At 39.0% G+C, this 20954-nt stretch overlaps 2 protein-coding genes across 2 annotated transcripts; both read right to left on the bottom strand.

The window, feature by feature from the left end:
* Positions 1-2406: 2406 nt before the first annotated feature.
* On the bottom strand, positions 2407-3870 carry LOC108930926 (zinc-binding protein A33-like). Its single transcript, XM_029256026.1, has 2 exons — positions 3564-3870; positions 2407-3028 (listed from the first exon to the last, which is right to left on the bottom strand). The coding sequence occupies exons 1-2, from the start codon at positions 3619-3621 to the stop codon at positions 2496-2498; spliced, it is 591 nt and encodes a 196-aa protein (XP_029111859.1). The 5' UTR covers positions 3622-3870; the 3' UTR covers positions 2407-2495.
* A 2949-nt stretch (positions 3871-6819) lies between these two features.
* Positions 6820-18417, bottom strand: LOC108930928 (butyrophilin subfamily 1 member A1-like). Its single transcript, XM_029256092.1, has 9 exons — positions 18334-18417; positions 15923-15997; positions 15491-15841; positions 15024-15305; positions 14572-14640; positions 13894-13914; positions 9213-9233; positions 8183-8209; positions 6820-7677 (listed from the first exon to the last, which is right to left on the bottom strand). Exons 1-9 carry the CDS (start codon positions 18344-18346, stop codon positions 7142-7144), a joined length of 1395 nt encoding a protein of 464 aa, XP_029111925.1. The 5' UTR covers positions 18347-18417; the 3' UTR covers positions 6820-7141.
* Positions 18418-20954: the final 2537 nt, after the last annotated feature.

The following is a 20954-nucleotide window of genomic DNA, read 5'->3' as shown; positions in this document are numbered from 1 at the left end:
AGTTACAAAACAGAGGTAGAAACACATTGACAGCAACCCTCCTCCCCCCAAAAATTATGCTTGTTTAGACATAATTTTTTCTTCTGTTGCTATTTCAGTTAATAATTCTTTACAAAAAGTGCCCAAAATGGATTCTGAAATATTTTTCTCTTCTTATTGCAATGTAGTATATTCTAGTTTAATGGGGGGCGCGGTGGTGCAGTGGGTTGGACTGGGTCCTGCTCTCTGGTGGGTCTGGGGTTCGAGTCCTGCTTGGGGTGCCTTGCGGCGGACTGGCGTCCCGTCCTGGGTGTGTCCCCTCCTCCTCCGGCCTTACGCCCTGAGTTGCCGGGTAGGCTCCAGTTCCCCGCGACCCTGTGTGGGACAAGCGGTTCAGAAAATGTGTGTGTATATTCTAGTTTCTTGCAAGACTTTTCATTCTTCCAGTTAAAACCATTCACATTTTCCTCAGTTTGTTTCCAAACATGGTACACATACTCATATTTACACTGAGCGAACTCTTTGAGATTGATATTCAGAAACTAGCAATAAACATCTCCACCCTTCAGTTCTGCATGGAGGCACTTTTAGCAGCTTCCTAAATACTTCGCACATTCAGGCCAATGAGATTTTTTTGTGCTGTACGAATTTTAAAGTCTCCGAGAAGCACTGGCTCCCCAACAGCACAAACAGCACAAGTCAATAGTATAAGATGGTTTTTGTCCCAACTAAACTAATAATTTAGCATAAGAACATGATCTGCTGATTCAAACAATGACCACATTTTCTGTTTTACCTTTTCCTTCTTTTTAGCTACAGCTATAAAAATAATTACTTGAACACTTGCTTGATTTTTAATAAAAATTTGATACTATGTTATGCATTAGTTCTCAACCCTGAACAACTGCTCTAGCTTTTATAAGGACTAAAGAAAATAATTTTATTCATAAAAAATGGATATGTTTTGCAAATACTAATAGTGGCAACATGTTACATGATTAAAAATCATACATTTAAAAACAAAAACGGATGTACACTGTAACAGCCAGGACACAAACCGAGACCCTTTTTCATGTTTCATACGTCACTCAGTGCTGTTTGTCAGTACAGTGACTTTGCTTATGCTGGTTTATGTGGAATAGGGAAGCAAATTTTTTTTCACACTCTGCACAACAGTATTCACTCACTTTTTTATGCACCAGCTGATGGGTTTTCTAGTGAGCGAAGAGCTGCAAACGTTTCCCACACTTGGTGCAAGCGTTCGGCTTCTCTCCTGAGTGTATCATCAGGTGACTTTTCAGGTGAGACAACTGCCTGAAGCCCTTCCCTCATTCAGGACACAAGTATTCTTTCTCACCCGTGTCGATGAGATTATGTCTTTTCAGTTCACTCGGACTAAAAGAGCCATGTGGGACACGGCCTCTACCGGAGCATAGACGCACATTGCTCGGTTGCGCTGTCCCCTCCAGGTGGCGTCCACTCCTAGTACTCTACTCTGTATAATGGTAAACATACTTACATTCTCAAAACTTTGATCGCCAAAGAGAATGCTGACACCTGTAGTTCTAGTAGAAACAATCACTTAGAAGGAAGTTTATATGCTGATGCAAATGGGCATTGTTTTTTTCAGGTTTGCGTTCTTTTATTGACTCCCACAGCAAACATAATAAAACTAACTAGAACATTTTTTTTTAAAGAAATGAGATTAATTAAGGCAATTTGCATTAGTTTTATTGACTATATATCAAATAGAATATATATACTTTGATACTTGTATTACAGTATTGTGCAATATTGTAAATTATTAGGAAGGTGATCAGGAATCGTCGATATTCGGATACAGTTTTATGCAGCTACTTGTGTGATGAACACTGTTTCATATGTGGAAAGTAACAAACTAACTGTACTTTAGAATCACACATCTGCATCTAAGTGCCTGTTTCTACTATGTAATGAGTAAATTGTGTTTTCTATGAGATGTACGTCGCTTTGGAGAAAAGTGTCTGATAAATGAATACATGTAATTGTAAATTTATTGAAAAGACTCATTAATTTTAATACTGTGATCAGTTTGAAAATTATTGAGTTCCCCATAGGGGGTGCAGTGGCACAGTGGGTTGGACTGGGTCCTGCTCTCTGGTGGGTCTGGGGTTCAAGTCCCGCTTGGGGTGCCTTGCAGCGGACTGGCGTCCCGTCCTGGGTGTGTCCCCTTCCCCCTCCGGCCTTACGCCCTGTGTTGCCGGGTAGGCTCCGGTTCCCCGTGACCCCGTATGGGACAAGCAGTTCTGAAAATGTGTGTGTGTGTGTGAGTTTTCCATGACATCATTCTGTTTGCTTCCACATAAAGTAACTTAAAAACACATAATTACTGTTCAACAATATTTATTTAAAAGCATCACAATGTACAACAGACATGTTTAGATGGAGAAATTACAAACCCTGAATACGGGTGAGAAGGGAAATTAAATCAGAATATGACATCATAATTTGAACATTAAAAGCTAAAATCAGTGTCTTCAGTCTGTGTCACTGACAGGAGATATCAGTGGGGCTGAGTTCTGGAAGCCTGGGCAGAAGAACGGATAGAGCTTCTCAGTGAATTTATATCCAGTGAAAGTGTAGATATGAGACTTGTCCTCCACACTGTAAAAGGAGACCTGACCCTCCTCATAGTCCACATGCACCCCCACCTTCTGGGGCCTCACACTCAGGGGGAGGGAAACAGAGGACTCAGCATTAGCCTTATACTCATTTCCATTCCTCAGCCAGATAGTCCAGTAACCATTATTGGGACTCAATATAGGTTTTCCCTTCCTGTTGATGGACTCTCTGACCACTCCTAAATCCCAGTCAGTTTTGTCCCCAACCTGCACCTCCCAGTAATGTTTCCCTGAAGAAAAACCCTCTTTTCCCAGGACACCTATCCGGCGTTTAAACCTCTCTGGGTTGTCAGGGAGCTCCTGCTTTGTGTTTTCATGTTTCACTCGTTTCCTGTCCTCAGACAGGACGAGTTGAAGATGTGCTGTATCAGGGTCCAGAGTCACATCAACTGCGGAGGACAGGGAGATGGTCAATTATTACATTTTGAAATGTGACAAAAATTAACATTTTTCAAACATTATTATGTATTATTACGGCAACAGAGGGCGCTCTGTGTGTCTGTATGATGGCGATCAGAACAAGCTGTTAGCAAGAATGAGTGAATTTTTGGGTATTAATATTAATTAATCAATTCTGATAACAGGTTTTTTGAATGCTTTGTAAGAAATTGTAATAATTAATATGTATACCTTGGAGAAAATAGTGTAAGAGCATTTATGTTTTAAAAGTTGTTTTGACTTAATATTAATGAACACAATAAAATTAGTTAAATTAAGTCAAAAATGAAGTAAAAAATGATTATTATGATAATTATATAATCTGCTCTGGTCACACCGAACTGCTCTCAACCCACCTGTTTCTCCTTCAAATGCTGTATAAATAAATTGGTCCAAGATGCAAAGGTTGTGGAGTCACATTTATGGCTTTGTGTCCTTAAAATAAGAGAAGAGCTGCAATGGGGAGAAGAAGCAGAAGAAACTCACCTGCGTATCTTTGTGCCTTCAGAAGTTCTGTAGAGAGAGAAATAAAAATGAGACACATGGAATTAGTGGCACAGCAGATACTGCAGTCAGTTGGGACTTGTCTCAGTGTCTTTCGTGTCCATTCTTATAGGACAGAGTCTCACAGAGTGTCACATAGAGCATTAGAAGAACCAAACTCAGTTCTGTGGGATGAATTCAGCTCCACTCTACTTACCAGCTCTCACAAACATGTTTACTAGAAGTACATCAGGCCATTGAAATAATTAATTTTATGTGACTTCTTAAAAACTTTTTTTTCAAAATACACTAAAATGAAATACACACACACACACACACACACATTTTCAGAACCGCTTGTCCCATACGGGGTTGCGGGGAACCGGAGCCTACCCGGTAACACAGGGCGTAGGGCCGGAAGGGGAGGGGACACACCCAGGACGGGACGCCAGTCCATCACAAGGCACCCCAAGCGGGACTCGAACCCCAGACCCACCAGAGAGGAAGGACCCGGTCCAACCCACTGCACCACTGTGCCAGTGGCTGGCAAACAAAAGGTACTAAAACAAAATCCACATGTTAAATTAACATGTTAAATTGGTCGTCTACCAATGGCACAATGAACTTCAAGTGCTGACATATGGCATTTTCAACAATATGTGCTGTTCTGACCCTGTTGGTCAAAGTGACTTTTTATGGTGTTCTTGACCTTGGCTGCTTCAATCTTCTTAGGATCCGGGTCGTGATTATGCTCACAGTGACAGAAAGTAGTTGCTTTACCTCCAAATCTGTAATAGCGCACCCTTTGCAAGAAAATGCATTCCTCTGAGAACATTCCTAACATATTTCTGTATTTTTTGAGCTCTTCTTAGTGTACAAGTAGCCTTCTGTACACAATTCAGGGCCTCCTTTATTGTTCTTGATGATCTCCATGGTGGTACCCTCCCTGTCAAGCTCCGGATGCTCCAAATGGTTGCCTGGCACACATAAAATACTACTTAAACCACCAGGATGTCCACCAAACTCCTCAGTCTTTCCTTCAGTCTGCAGAACTCCTGTGTTGGACTCTTTCTCCATGGTATACTTTGTCAAACAGGCAATGTGTTCATCAGATACTTGAAAAACACGTAGATCTTAATCAACCAATTCTGTATTGACTACGGTCTCAGCAGATGGTTCGCCTTTGACACTGCAGAGTCTACCCACCTCTGACTTTGGGTTTACATGTCCATCGAGTGCACTGTGCCCCCCCCCACAGCTTCTGACAAGTGACTTTGTTCAGTTCTAGACCAGAAACGCCTCCCATTGCAACGCAGTCCTGCTCTTCGCTCTCCGATTTCATTTCGTCCAACTTCAGGGTAAGCAAAGAATCCTCTGCTGAGCGGAGAGGCGCCATCTGAGAAATTCAAACAGTGGTTGGTATGAGGTGTGTAAGAAATTTGCACCATCCAACATAATAAAAAAGACAGGAGTAAGGTTCACTCGTGGTGTCCTTTACTTGGGTTGAAGGGAGAGTCCCACACTCGCAATGGAGATCAGGGAGTCTTGCCGAAAAACAAACACTCATAATTTATAACAAACTTCATGCATGTTCAACGTGTCACTTGTTCATGGTATACATTTCATCGGCTACAAGGTTGTTTACTTGCTTTCTACAGGTTCTTTGCTCACTGCTACAAAATGCTTCGGAGCAGAACATTCCTTCCCAACTAAACAACGAGCGTTTCCATATCAACTACACTACAACTTCTTTGCATCTAATTGCCATCAGCAACACATTTTGTTGCAACACCCTGTATCTTCAATTAACTGCACATGGAAAATTAAACATACAATGAGGTGTATAAGAACACACAATCATAAATGTTTCAACTTTTCCTCCACCGAGCGAATAACAACATTTCTGTGTCAAAATGACACTGCGAGTAAATGACCACATTCAGGCATCTTTCTTACACTAAATATTCAGTTCCTCCATGATTAACACGTGACTGTAATTCCAAAGTTTTCAATAACCAAAGAAGCAATCAAGTAAACCGACTACTGACAAATAAGAGTATTTAGGAACATGCTTTGATACAGCAAGTGAGCTCTGAAAAATTAAAAAAAGAATCTTTCAAAAAGTCTTGTAGAAATCAGATACCGTAGAGCTGTTACATTCACCACCTACAACAGGTACCGTTGGTAGTGTAAGAGTCACAAGTATTTTACAGCACTATAAGGTAAAGTTCACTGTGAAATTTCCCCCTTGTTTCCTTTACTTGTTGCCATCGCATGTAAGGGAGCCACATTACGTTACTTAAAAAAGTGTCACTAAGACCCAAAAAGGAACAAATATTCAAAGTTACTGTTTAAAAAAAAATTGATATTTGTTGTTACTCACTGCACTGAGACCAGTAGGAAAATGTGCATTTATTTCATCACATTGAACAAACAACCAACCAGACGCGATTAAACGAACTCACGGAGTCACGCCCACTCCTGTTACAGAACAAAGAAATGATCCTCTTCGGGTCTCCAACTAACTAAATGTTACCAGGAGGCTGCACACGAAGTGGGAAATGGTGCAAAAAGGGTTTTACAATATTATGAAACACACTTTCTGTGCGCGAGCGCAGTCTCAACTTCCTGTTTCTTCCTCGGCGGATTTTACAGGAAACCACAAAAACATAGTTCCACTTACAGTCTGTTCTGTTTGGCGCCACCGTGTGGCCTGGAGTGGAACTGTCTCCCGGCAAGCGACTGCATTTTGTTGCCCTTTTTACTGTCTCCCACAGCAAACATAACAAAAGTAAGTGGAACATTTTCTTTGAATTATGGTAATTTCCATTAGTTTTACTCAGTATATATCCAATAGAATATAGTATATGTATGTACTGTTCTGTGAGATATTTTTAGATTTGTTTTGGGTTTCTTCCACCTAGTGGTCATTTTGGAGAATAACGTTATTCTTCACGTTTTTTCTTACTGTTACGTCATTGGATGGATGGGCCACGTGACACAAGCATAGCTATAGTTTAAGGAGCAGGAAGTGTCTTCAGTCGATTTGTGCCATGCGGTCTGCTTGAGGCTGTAGTGCCTTGGAAAGCATCCCTTGTAAGTTGCCTTTACGTTTTTAGTAAATTATAGTAGCCTGAATGTAATATTTACGTTATGTTAATAGTGTAGACATTATTTAGGTGTATTTATGGATATTTGTATTTAAAGATATGTAATTAACGTTTAGTATTACTTTTGTATTGTTTTAGTTTTACAAAAAAAGACTACTGAGAAAGGATCAAGGAAGACAATACAATAGTAAGGTGATCAGGAATCGTCGATTCGGATACAACATGCAAATATATTGAACAGGCTTGTTAATGTTCATATTTGGAAATTAATGAATTTTGCATGACGTGATTCTCTTTTATTTCCACATGTTGGAACTTTAAAACATAGCTGCTGTTAAACAATATTTATTTAAAAGCAACGCAATGTACAGAACAAAAGGCATGTTTCGATGGAGATATTCCAAACCCCGAATGGGAATTAAATCAGAATATAACACCATGACCTGAACATTAAAGCTAAATTCAGTTTCTTCAGTCTGTGTGACTCACAGGAGATATGATGAGTGGGGCTGAGTTCCGGAAGCCTGGCCAGAAGAATGGATAGAGCTTCTCAGTGAATTTATATCCAGTGAAAGTGTAGATATGAGACTTGTCCTCCACACTGTAAAAGGACACCTGACCCTCCTCATAGTCCACAAACACCCCCACCTTCCGGGGCTTCACACTCAGGGGGAGGGACACAGGGGGGTCAGCGAGAGCCTCGTATTTATTCCCACTATCCAGTTTGAGAGCCCAGAGACCACCACTAGGATTCAGTGGAAAATACTCCCTCCTGTCTATAGACTCTATGGTCACTCCTAAAGTCCAGTCAGTCTTGTCCCCAACCTTCACCTCCCAGTAACATTTCCCTGAAGAAAACCTCTCTTTTCCCAGGACACTTTTCCAGCATTTAAACCTCTCTGGGTTGTCAGGGAGATCCTGCCATGTGTCTCCACGTCTCACTTGTTTCCTGTCCTCAGACAGGATGAGTTTAGGATGTGCTGTATCAGGGTTCAGAGTCACATCAACTGTGGAGGACAGAGAGGTGGTCAATTATTATATTTCACAATGTGATAAAAAATAACACTTTTTAAACGTTATTATATATTATTACGGGCAACAGAGGGCGCTGTGTGTGTGTGTGCCGGCGATCAGAACAAGCCGTTAGCGAGAATGAGTGAATTAATTAATATTATTTGATAACAGATGTTTTGTAAGAAATTGTAACAATTAATATGTATACCTTTGAGAAAAGAGTGTTAGAGAATTTATGTTTCAAAAGTTGTTTTGACTTAATATTACTGAATACAATAAAATTAGTTAAATTAAGTCAAAACTGAAGTAAAAAATGATTATTATGATAATTATATAATCTGCTCTGGTCACACCGAACTGCTCTCAACCCACCTGTTTCTCCTTCAAATGATAAATAAATTGGTCCAAGATGCAAAGGTTGTGGAGTCACATTTATGGCTTTGTGTCCTTAAAATAAGAGAAGAGCTGCAATGGGGAGAAGAAGCAGAAGAAACTCACCTGCGTATCTTTGTGCCTTCAGAAGTTCTGTAGAGAGAGAAATAAAAATGAGACACATGGAATCAGATACTGCAGTCAGTCTGGACTTGTCTCAGTGTCTTTCGTGTCAATTCTTACAGGACAGAGTCTCATACGGTGTCACATACAATATAAGAAGAACCAAACTCAATTCTGTGGGATCAATTCAGCTCCACTCTACTTACCAGCTCTCACAAACATGTTTACTACAGCTGAACATGGAAAATACAACTAGGAAAAGTACGAGTCCATTGAAATCATTAATTTTATATAACTTTTGAAAAATTATTTTTTTTAACAGACACTAAAATGAAATATAAAAAAATACAAAATCAGTTTAATTTACAGGTACAGTTTATAGTTCTTGGGCTCTGATTATGACAGAAACAAACCTTTCACAGTCACTTCACTCAGAATGGATTCCATAAACTGTTATATTATGGACTTTTTGTGACTCCTTCTTTTGTTAAAGTACAAACACAGTAAAATACACTATGGACAGTATGTGATGCTCTTCAGTTTCTGCAGGTACAGTAGTACCATCTCTGCTCTACTAACAGTAACTACAGCTGTACAGGAGGTGATGATACATTTCTCTCTCAATACATGTACTGTTTACCTTGTTTTACTCATAAACTCAAAAGTCCTATTGTAGTGGTATTTTTACTTTTCCATTATTAATTGTGACATTACATTTATGTTTACATTTATTTATTTACGCCCATTTCATGAACTGATGAAAAATATAAACAGGAACCATTTACTATTACTGTCATATTTATTGTTCAGCTTATGACTCTGAAAAGCTCCTTCCTCATCTCCAACACAAATTAAAAGGGAATCAATTATTTTTCCATATTTCTGACATGTTTTTTTTTTATATTGTTTCTGTACCCAGACAATTGTGCTTTTGAAAGGTGTGTTTTGCTGTTATAGTTTCATATTTGCATAAACACACACACACACACATGCATTCAAAGGCACAAACAGAAACACAAGTCCTCTTACTTACTCAGTTCACTGGTGATCTGTTCTGTAGACAGAAGAACATCAGTGTAAATAAAAGATGGATTTGAAAAAAATCACAGATGTAGTTCAGTGGATCTGCTGACTCTTTCATTCTCTCACTTGTGAATAAATGAGTCTCATTCTGTTTCCTCCTTTTTGCCATTTATGCACATTTACTATATCAGAATATTTGTATTTTTGTGTCATTCTACAGTAGGTTCATGTTTTGACACAATACACACACACACACACACATTGACTGAAAGCACTTGTCCTAAGCACGGTCACTGTTTCAGTCAATATGTGTGTGTGTGTTTGTATTTTCACTTTCATCCAACTTTCCTACAATCGTGTCCCGGAAACAATTCTCCAATGACTTCACCTTCTTGGGAGTATTTTGTGAAAATTATACAAGTCCAAATCCTAGGAAAATCTATGTTGTATGTTAACAGACGTTCTGAATGTGGGATGATGAGGGTAATCTGTTAATTATGCACAGGAAGCTCTTGATATGGGAAACCAGATAGGTTAGATATGGCACCATGTGGAATATTTTCTCACAGTCAAGTAGATCAGTTAGCGGAAAATACACACACACACACAGAGTCTGAAACTGCTTGTCCCGAGCGGGGTCACAGCGAACCGAAGCCTAACCCAGCAACATAAGGCATAAGGCTGGAGGGGGAGAGGACACACCTAGGATGGGATGCAAGGCACCCCAAGCGAGACTCAAACTCCAGACTCACCGGAGAACAGGCACAAGCCAAACCCACTGCACCACCACACCTCCCTGCTTTGACATAATATAATGGTGTATTTTTTTATATTTAGCTGATGTCTTTGTCCAAGACGACCTACAGTGTTAGAGACACTACATTAATCACACTTCGAGCTGATCTGTAGAGAACAGATGTGTCAGTTTAAACAGAGACAGAGGAAACAATCACCAAGATGTTGTACAGGAGCTCATCTCATTTTTTGTATAAATTCATTTATAGATATAATAAAACATATAACCTAAATAACTATTATCTGCCTCCCATCTTCATCAAAATGGTTTTATCTCACCTGATGTTAAGACTATTTTTAGGCATGTATACATTGGGGTATTTTACTGGACTTTGTCAGGTGAAGTAACTTTCTTACAGTTACTGCAGTAAAAGACCTTTCTGACACTTGAACTCTTAACTTCATGAACTTACAGGTCTGTGTTGTTGATCAGTACACCCCCTACTGTGTACGATTCCATCACCTTACAGGTAATTCTTGAGTTACAACACATGTGACTTACAACAGTCATCCCTCCTTATTATATTATTTTCAAATCCCAAACACCAATAGTTGTTATTGTTTGGGGCTCAGCCAGTGTTCATTTTTAGCAGCAATTATTATTGCAATATTACTGTTATTATAACATGACAAATGTGTGATATTAGTAAAAAAACAACAAAGCCCTGTTGCGCAATGTAACATTTATATATTAACTGCTCACATATCCTTATGGTTTATACAATATAGAACAAGAGGATTTTCAGGTAACAACAGGGTCATCAGAACAAAACCTTTTCATAAGTCCAGAACCACCTGTATTTCACTGAACAAGAACTGTGTGATCATCCATCTATCTGTTCACTCACTAACTTTCATTAAGCGCCTTTCCTGGAACTACAAACACACACTCACTCTCTCACTCTCTCTCGCTCTCTCTCTCTCGCTCTCTCTCTCTCTCTCTCACACACACACACACACAATTATAGACTCATCAATTCAATTGAATTGCACACTATCAGACTGAGGGAAGAATCCAACACAGAAATGGGAAAACATAAACACTCCACACAGACTGAGCTGGATTCAAACCGACACCCAAGCAGCCCAACTTTTTTTGAGTGTGTTGCAGGCATCAATTTCTGAATTTGTTTATATTTATCAAACAGAATTAAGTTCATCAGTGAAAACACTGAAAATCTATTCTTTGTACTTTTATCAGTTAAATAAAAGTTTAAGTAATTGAACAAATTACAATTTTTAGTTTTTGTTGCATTTTTAGACAGTGTCCCAGCCTTTCTGGAAATGGCGTTTGTAAGATTAATGAAATTATGCAATGAAGTTAGTGTCACGAAACAGTACAGTCACACACTGCACATACATTTACATTTTACCATAATATCTTCTTACACTTTAACTATGTCTGAAACACTGGGAGCAAAAGATTTTAATATATCAGATTTTTCATTGTACAAAACTTGCTTCTAAGTGTCTTTTGCTCATGCCAGCAATATAATTTATTGTAGTATTTATGTTCATGAACCCTGTTGATCACCTGTTGCATCATAAATATAAACTGAACAGTTTTTTCTTAAATCCAAAGATTTTCTATTACTGTCTAAGTACATTTATATTTCTCTGCCATTCTATACAGTAATTATATATTTTGACACTACAGTGGTGTGAATTATTTCATATTTAGCTGATGTCTATCGAAGATCACTCTAATGTAGTGTCTCTAACATCAAATCACTTTGAGCTGATCTATAAAGAGTTTCAACAGAAACACACACACACAAAAACTGTGTGATATTAGTAAAAAAAAGAAAAAATCGTATTACACAACCTAGCAAACTAACATTAATGCATATTAACCATATTAACTGTTAATATATCATTATGATTTATATAATACAGTACAAGGGAAATTTCAGCAAACAGGATCATTAGCTGATCTATAAAGCAACACTTTCCAGTGTTGAAACAGTGTGATATTAGAGGAAAAAAAACAAAGTAAAAGCACAACATAGAACCATAGCATTAATGCATGTTAACTTTTTATATATCATTATGATTTACATAACACTGCACAATGGGAGGGGGGCGTGGTGGCGCAGTAGGTTTGGCCGGGTCCTTCTCTCTGGTGGGTCTGAGGTTTGAGTCCTGCTTGGGGTGCCTTATGATGGACTGGCGTCCCGTCCTGTGTGTGTCCCCTCCCCCTCCAGCCTCACACACTGCTTTGCTGGGTTAGGCTCTGGCTCACCGCGACCCCCCTCGAGACAAGCAGTTTCAGACAGTGTGTGTGTGTGTGTGAGTGAGTGTGTGTGAGTAGAAGGGGAACTCTGGCAAACAGGATCATGAGAAAGAAACCTCGTAATAAGACCAAGACTGTTGTCCAGGACCAGGTCCGCACTCGTTCACTCCCACATAGAACTACTGACTGCTGTACTTTGTACTCAAATACTGAATGGAACGCAGCTCCTGTTCTTGCCAGGAATTTTCCCTGTGGTCCCATGAAGCCGTGCTGCTTTGCAAGACCCCAGGAGGGGATAAAAATGAACAAATATAAATTTTTGCAGGTGTTCATTAGCCTCTGATAAAAAAATCATGTTTTTACAACCTGCATCTGATGAGCACAAAAAGTACAGTAAAAACTAGGGTCAGTTTATAGTCAGCAGTTCACCTAAAACACACATCTCTGGAATGTGGAAGCATCAAAAATACATAAACCAGGGATGTCCAACCTATTTGGGACCAAAGGCCACAACCATTACTGTGAACTGGTCTGTGAGACACAGGTGTAAAAATCATAGCAAGTGAGACACACACACACACACACACAGTTGCTAAGGCTGCTTGCCCCAAGCAGGGTCACAGCAAGCCAGAGCCTAACTCAGCAACACAGGGCACAGGGTTGGAGGGGACACACCCAGGACAGGACACCAGTCCACCGCAAGGCACCCCAAGCAGGACTGAAACCCCAGACCCGCCAGAGGGCAGGACCCAGCCACACCCGCTGTGCCATCGTGCCCCTCTGTAAGGGACACAGTGAATGTTAAATGTCTAAAGTGTTTTTCTACATATTTTACATCTGAAACTGTGCAAGTAAAACATTGTGTGTGATGTGCCTCTGTGTATAATGACAATAACCCTAAACTGAAACTTAATAATAACCTGCAGTTAAAATTTCAAGCTCTTGCTATGGTGACAAAATTCTGCTGAATTTAACTAAACAACAATTCTGTAGTTTGATTCCTTTACTGGAAGGAATCTGAAACAGTAATAGAACAGAACTAGAGAAGTAAATATTTTCTGTAACACAGTCTGTAATAGTTGATGTCAGAAGGAAATTCCCATCTTCATACAGATGTTGACTTAAGCATATATCCAACTCACTATTGTTTTCTGATATTTACAGCAAAATATCGTTGCAGGAAAATATGTCATTCAATCAAAGTTGTTATTGAATATTTTATGTGCAGTTAATGTTTTAAGATGTTATTATTGATCTTTCAGACCAGTAGGAACAAAAAGTTTATGATTCAGCAGTGAAAACACTACAGTTACTTGCTCAGCAACTGGATTTAGTTATCAAAATCACTTTACAAGCTGTAAAATCTTCAGATTCTCACTATGGAAAAAGGATCATCAGTGATGCAGAAAATATTGTGCAGAATATAAAATGACCTTGAGAGAAAATCGATAAATTAGTTTTTTTTGCAAATGTGAAAATCCTGACAAAGAAGGAAACTGCTGCTGAATTAACCTGCGTCCAACACTGACTTCAACACGGTCATTTTTACTGGTCATCTGACTGTGGTACCACGTTATACACTGTAATTCTGTCAGTCAAATATGCTAAAGAAATGAAATTGCAACATTTTCATACATCACTTTCATACAACTGTGTTACTTACCATACTGTTCTTTGATCTGAGCTGTGGATAAAAGAGTAAATATTGTAATTAGTCAGTGTGAAGAGAAATAAATGAAATTATGTCATGAAATCAGTCTCATGAAACATTACAGTCAAACACTGCATATAAGTATTTGCATGTGATTTTTAAGATTTTATCATATTATCTCATCCTTCAGCTGTGGTGGCAAGTGATCAGTTATTTAAACTTCAAGTGAATATTGTAAATACCTGAAAAAGTGAAATTCAGCAACCAGTTACTGTGCAACTACATTTTAAACACTGAATTTTTTATTCAGATTGAGCTTAAAACTCATGGTTGAAAAAATGTTTAAATATTCTTTGGACATGATATTGAATGTTATAGTTGCTAATAATAAATAACCCAAAACAAGTGACTCTAACTAGTGAATATAACTCATACCATATAATTAGTCAAGTCAAGTTGAGCTTTATTGTCATTCCACTACATGTGTGGACATACAGTGGGACGAAATTCAAATTAGTGCTGTGGGCTATGATATAAAATCACTTTCACATAATACTGCTTTTCAACTATGTTTTTTAACTTTTTTTTAACATGAATAAAACCATAAATGTGAACAGTAACTTGCTAAAATACCTCTCTTTCGCCGCAGTTTTACAAAACGGTGAATCAAAACTGTGCATCCAATAATACCAACAGCAGACAGACTGAAGATCACAGCAAAGGTCACCTTCCAGGGATGGGCACGATGAAACATCTCACCTGGAATACAACAAATAATTCATTTCACATAATGATTACAGATTTACATCTTTCACTAATTAAAAAATAAAATAGCCACAGAACCTAAAGTCCCAATGTTTTATTTAACCAGAAGAAACCAGTAAATAAGTACCTCAGTTTTAGTCTTCAGAAAACTACAAACAGTGTGGAAACACTTTAATACAGATGGATCGAGGCACAAATCGGGACGATACAAAAAAGTTGTGATACTAGAACCTGTTCATTATTCACAGTAATTTAAACGTGCTATGCTGTGCCTCCATCGAGCTGTTTATACCTGCTATACAGCAGGCACCAGCTGAATCCACCACACCATCGCACCACTACACCCCCCTTATTTATACTAAATATGTGTAACTCACCAGGGATTTCAGTCATTGTCTCTTTTATTTCATTTAAGTCCTCTTGTAGAACTCGACAGGTGAACCTGTTGATCTCTGTCTCCTGTACAATAACACGTCGTCTCAAGATGAAGAGGTCCATACTGTCTGTGTGTGTCTCTGTGTGTCCAGCAGGGAGACTGTGTCCTTCACTGTCCATCCAGACCACTTGAGGCTGAGGGTACCAGCCTTTAGATTCACACACCAGACTGATCCCTCCTTCTTTATATCCCTCGATGGAGATCACTGGTTGGGTTCCTACAGCTACAGAAACAGAAATAGTGTAGCTAAGAGAAAAATGTATTTAAAATGCATTGAAACTTGATTGAAATTACATGATGCATTGTAAAACAGCTTTCACCTTTAGAAATAGATTACTAGAGAAGTTCTTATGACACCTCCAAATTAAACATTAATTTCATTAATTCAAACAAAATTCTAATGTTCACCTTTAATATGAACTTCAATGGAAGAATCGTCATAAAATTTCCCCGACTGGACAAGACATTTATACTCTCCATTGTCAGATCCTCGCAAATTTTTAACTTTTAATGAAGTGTTTCCGTTCCTCAGTTCCTCAGGGAACAGTGATGTCCTTCTCCTGTAAGATGGGATCTGATTCTCATTTCTGTCCTCATGATCCTGGTAAAGATGTACAAGTGGGTCTTTGGTCTGAACCCTGAACCACTCGACACTCAGGTCCACAGCACTGATGTTGGGTTTGAGGTAACAGGGCAGAACAACATCTTCACCAGCTACAGCAACTACAGGATCAGCTGGACCAAGAACCTCAAAGCTCTCTGTGAAGAACAACACACACTGAGAATGGATTCAGTTGACACACAGTATGATTGAAATTCTTATCTCAGGGAAATATGTACCCAACGTGGAGACAGTGGTCTGTTGGAGAAGCAGGAGGATCAAACAGAGACACTCAGACCAACTGATCTTCATCACTGGGAGAAACGTGTACAGAAACCAGCAGTTAGGAGAGTATATACACGCCATCAATTTAAAATGAACAGTTATACAGTCATACAGGATCTGACAATAGATTAAGTAAATCAGTTTAAAAAATCTATTGATTAACTGAAGGACTCAATGTACTAGTACAAAAAATTACCAATACTGAGCAGACTGATTTACTATAGTAACTGTTATACTTTGTGAAGCTGTTTTACAGTGAGGCTCAGTGTTCTCCCAGTCTGCTCTTATAATAGTCCCAGGTTTTCTAGTCTATTTCTTTCATTATTCTTCAGATATTTTGTTTTGCAGGCCACACAGCATCTGACATGTATGTCAGAGTGACACTGAAACACCAGACACAGGAATCAGTGACACAAAGAGATTTTACTTTCAGGTGTCAAAGCACAACAAATCTGTCAAGACAAGTGTAAAAATTCAAATGGAAAAAAAAAACTACAGTAAAAGAACACTTTTGCTGGTTAATTTTGTGAAAATAAAACTTTTTCAGCTACTGAAATATGATCAGGCTAATGAACTACAGAATAAAAGAACCAAATTACTGCTATTTTCTCACTCAGCTCGTAATTTAATACAGGTTGAGCAGGATCCTGTTCACATCACTGATGTCTGAATGGAACAAAAAAATTATAGTAAACAAATCATTACATCCGTTCATTTAAAAACCCTGCTGAAAATGATCAGTGTCATTTCCACAAAGAATGTACGATTATACATAGTGGCGTTTCTGACTCAGTGAGTTCGAACTAAATGACTTTTATTTGAAGTCTGAAAAATCTTTAGGAAGAGGAGGACAGAACTATCAACACTACCTTCATAACTGGTACACTGTACCATGGTACACATAGTACTGCACAGTGTACAATTAGGGTTGGGAACTCTGATCTGAAAATTGTTGAGTTTTGAGTTGCATTCTGAATGAGTCCAGAAAGAAACCCCTCTGTAGAGATCAGTAAATAAACATAAGCTGCTTTACAAAAAAAGTGTCACAAAGTACAGCAGTTGTTCTCAAGCTTTATTCCTCCAAGGATCTCAGTGCCAACAATAACATCTGAGGGTCTTCCTACACAGGTCATGATATTTACTCTCTTGAGCTTTTGCCTCAATCTTAACAAAGGTTCTTGTTGTCAAACTTAGTTTTATTAACAAAAACATATTAGTTGGTACTGTTGTCACATTGCCTGAATTTTTTCTCAGCATAAAACAAAACTAACGTGTTTCAAAAACAGCCTGTATGTTTATTTTTAAAAGTTATTTCTACTAGTCCCTAAGTTGCTCAATAATAATAGGGGTAGGAATTTTTTAGCGATAAATAATAATAACTAGTAATTTCTAATATATAGAATTTGTCAATGAAAACATTATTCATGATAACAAAAGCTACTCACTCCACTTAACCATTACTTTTAAAAGAGACATAAAAAGAAATGTTATTTCTGGCAAAATAACAAAAAAGTAAACAACAGAATAAGGGACTGCAGAGATTTTTCATAACTTAGAGAAGCCACTCAGTCAGTGTGAGGATTGTTGCTGTTGCTTGTGAATAACGTGCTCAATGCATGGAGAAATTTTAGACAAGGCAACACGTCAGTCATCCTCAAGAGTCGGTGTGGTTCTGTCTTTAGTTCTGAGCGCTGTCACGGCTGAAAACCCAGCTTCACACGGGTAGGTGTTGCTGAATGGTATCAGCACCTTTACTGCTGCTTCATGACATACCAGGTACTCTGCAGCTGTCACAACCTCTGGGGACAATACCCCAGATGACGACGGGGGTGGGGGTTATTTTTGTGAATTGCAAGTATAAGCCACACACCTGCACCTCATGAAAACATTGAAAGAAGGAGGTCCACCAACAGTGGTCATGAAATCTCATGGAGACTCCTTGCCCTTCCTTGTAGTGTTAGGGTTAGGGTTCTCCTTTTCTTTGACCCTTGCCCTCATAAGACTCATCAACATAAGATGCTTACGGTTACTGCTCTCAGTGGCTGTCTGTGATCGTGTTGCGTGAAGCTTTGGCGTGCAGTTCAAACTGGTAATCATGCTCTCGTCATGAAAAAAAATAAATACTTCCAACAAAACTGCATGGGTTAAAGTTTGTAACTCAAAAGTTTGTAAGTCAGGCACCCACTGTACAAACAAAAGATATGGCCTTGACTGCTTGGTTGTCTGAGGGACTGAGGTCTCATATCAAGTAATCTGACCCGGTCACTTTACAGCAAATACTCTTTACTGTGGTAAAGATGTTTTACTCTGAACTCCACAGTGCTTTACCAGCCTGGTGCTCTGCGGTTCTCACAGGTGTTCTTACCTGATCCTGTCATTCCAGGTCACCTGCAGAACTGGATGTGTCTCAGAGTGACAGTGAAATACCAGGCAATGATCATTCACTGGAGATCATGAACTCACTATAAAGAGAAGGACAGGAGAGTCTGCAGTATGAATAAATGCATATTTTATCTTATTTCTGTTCGACAAATTGGTCTTACAGCACTTCTGACCACATGGAGTCAGTGAACTATATGAATCAGCTCAGGATCACAGTGACAGAAAGTGTACAAGAGTGAAAAAGCAGCAGTGTGTTACTATAAAGCACAGAACTGTATGGTGTTTTCTTCCGCACTTATTTATGACACGTTACAATGTATTTTCCATGAAATGTTTATTATTACATGTACTGTTGCGTTTTATGGCAGATTGTTTTCATTGAAAAATGTTCGCAAGTGACTTTTAGATTTCAGGCTGTGTCACCCCCAATTCACACTTAAACTATAGCTCCATTGCATAAGTTTAAGTAAATAATGATTTTTACATATAAGTGCATGTAGTTAAATCTGATTTATACCAACTTAAACTGTACGTAGTTATTACATGACTTCTCATAATATTGTTGGATGCAGCGCAGGGTTTGGATGGGGTGAAGAAGGACACACAGTACAGGTAGCGCTCATTTCTAACGTTCAACTGAACACCAGCACACAGGGACATGATGCTGCCGGTCAGGGATGGACTGGGAGTAAAAAACGGCCCTGGATTTCCCCCCAAATAGGCAACACCACAACTACAAACAGCTGCTACTATCTCACAATATTACAGCAGTCGATGTATGGCATTTTATGGCAAACAACATCACAAAACCCACGGTGACTGAAATAAATTTATTATTGTATGAACTAAAATACTTGAAATCTACATAAAAAGAGCAGAATGCAAAAATGTATATGACATATGATAAACATAAACCTAGAATCTAGAAACCTGAAACAACAGAACTATTCTACAATTTGAGTATTCATATGTCTGCCTGTCTGTGTGTCCCTGAATAAGCAAATGAATACACATAAGTTGATTTCAGATAAGTCTCAGTATAACATCTGTCACTTAATATTAAACCAATCCTAAATTACTTTTAGATTACTTATATATTCTTATAACACTTTGAATGTTATGGAAAGCAAACATTATTTTAGGTTTATTTTCAAACAAAATGGTTGTCTGCGTGATGTTATCTCAATCTTGGGGTGAATTATTATATTATAGCCTATGTTTTGCTATAATTTCAGCTGTAGATAACGTGAGAACACATGATTGTGCAAACTGACACGTAGCACCGTTAGAACTGTTAAATTCTGTTTGTTTTCATGTGAGTTCGTGACCAGTTCGTGGGCAATTTAAAACGGGATGAATGGGTGTGAATTTGGATATTGGCTGGGTTAGCCTGTATGCCACGATCAAAATAATATCGTTTTGACGTCTACTCTGTCTGTCATGCTGCAGCCAAGCTGAGTGAGAGTGACCATGTGTGCACAAATTATTTGCAAACTCGCTCATTATCATGTTTCATGTTAATCGGAGCAATCACCTTAGTTAAGCTACTTTATTTATTTTCTAACTCAGTAGCAATGTTACCCGACGGTTGTAGAATCGCTGCTGTCTCGAGTCGTTATGAATCATGCAATATTCACGTCAGACAATGCGGAGTGATAAATAGTGAACGTTCGGTCGGACTAAGGATGTCCTGGGATTTTACTAGTACTGCTGTTCATAGGCTACATGGCGCTCTATAGTGAGAGAGGCGGGCAAAGCCAAAGGTAACTTGATGTAACTGTCCTGACAGGCGACTCACCAGAACCATTGGCTCAGGAGCAACTGCTGTGCTGCTGTCTCTCCCTCGTCAGGGATGCTGCTGCCTGTTGCAGTGAGTTGCACTGCTGCTGGCAACACTATTGCCAAACATCTCTCTTATTTTTTTGCATTTTGTAAAGTCCGTCTCTCAGGACTTCGCTTTTTTTTCCCTCCTTTTAGCTTCTCCCAACCGCCTTTATGTTATTTTTGCTTGCCGTCATGAGCGCACTCTCCCTTTACGTCAGTTTCGGTTTATTATAAGCAAAAAAAAAAGATTGCATTAGCGCCCCCTTTTGTCGGCTGTCAGCGTCACTTAATCTGACACTTCTTCTTTGATGACGAACCAGCCAGGCCGACGGCCGTTCTGGACTTCTCCAGAAAGTCCATATGGCCGGTTCGTCCCTGCGTACCGGTCCGAGAACCCCGTTTCCTCAAGGGAGAACGAAGCGAACCGTTCGGTTGCCGAGAGAAGCGCGAGGTTTCATTCATTGTTGGCCGAACACTTAACCCTGTTTTATCCACAATAATAAAGCGGCGCGCAGCGTCGTGGGTTTAGTGGGGCTGTCACGTCCCCCGCAGCCGGCACATCGGCGACACCTGCAGTAATGAGTTAGTCCAGATCCTCACGTGTATTCCAATAAAAGGTGTATAAACCCAGACGGACACTGAAAAAATGGAAGCTCTTCGTTTAATATCTTGTAGGCAACTATGGGTGACTTATAGTATACTTCACACAGCTGTCTTCACGATAAAATAAACAACATTAATTTAACTCCAAACGTGCGGGGCACAAAATGTGTACACGGC

This window comes from Scleropages formosus, chromosome 11 (assembly GCF_900964775.1).
Source record: "Scleropages formosus chromosome 11, fSclFor1.1, whole genome shotgun sequence".
In the NCBI taxonomy this organism is placed as follows: Eukaryota; Metazoa; Chordata; class Actinopteri; order Osteoglossiformes; family Osteoglossidae; genus Scleropages; species Scleropages formosus.
This window is presented reverse-complemented; position numbering and strand designations above follow the sequence as displayed.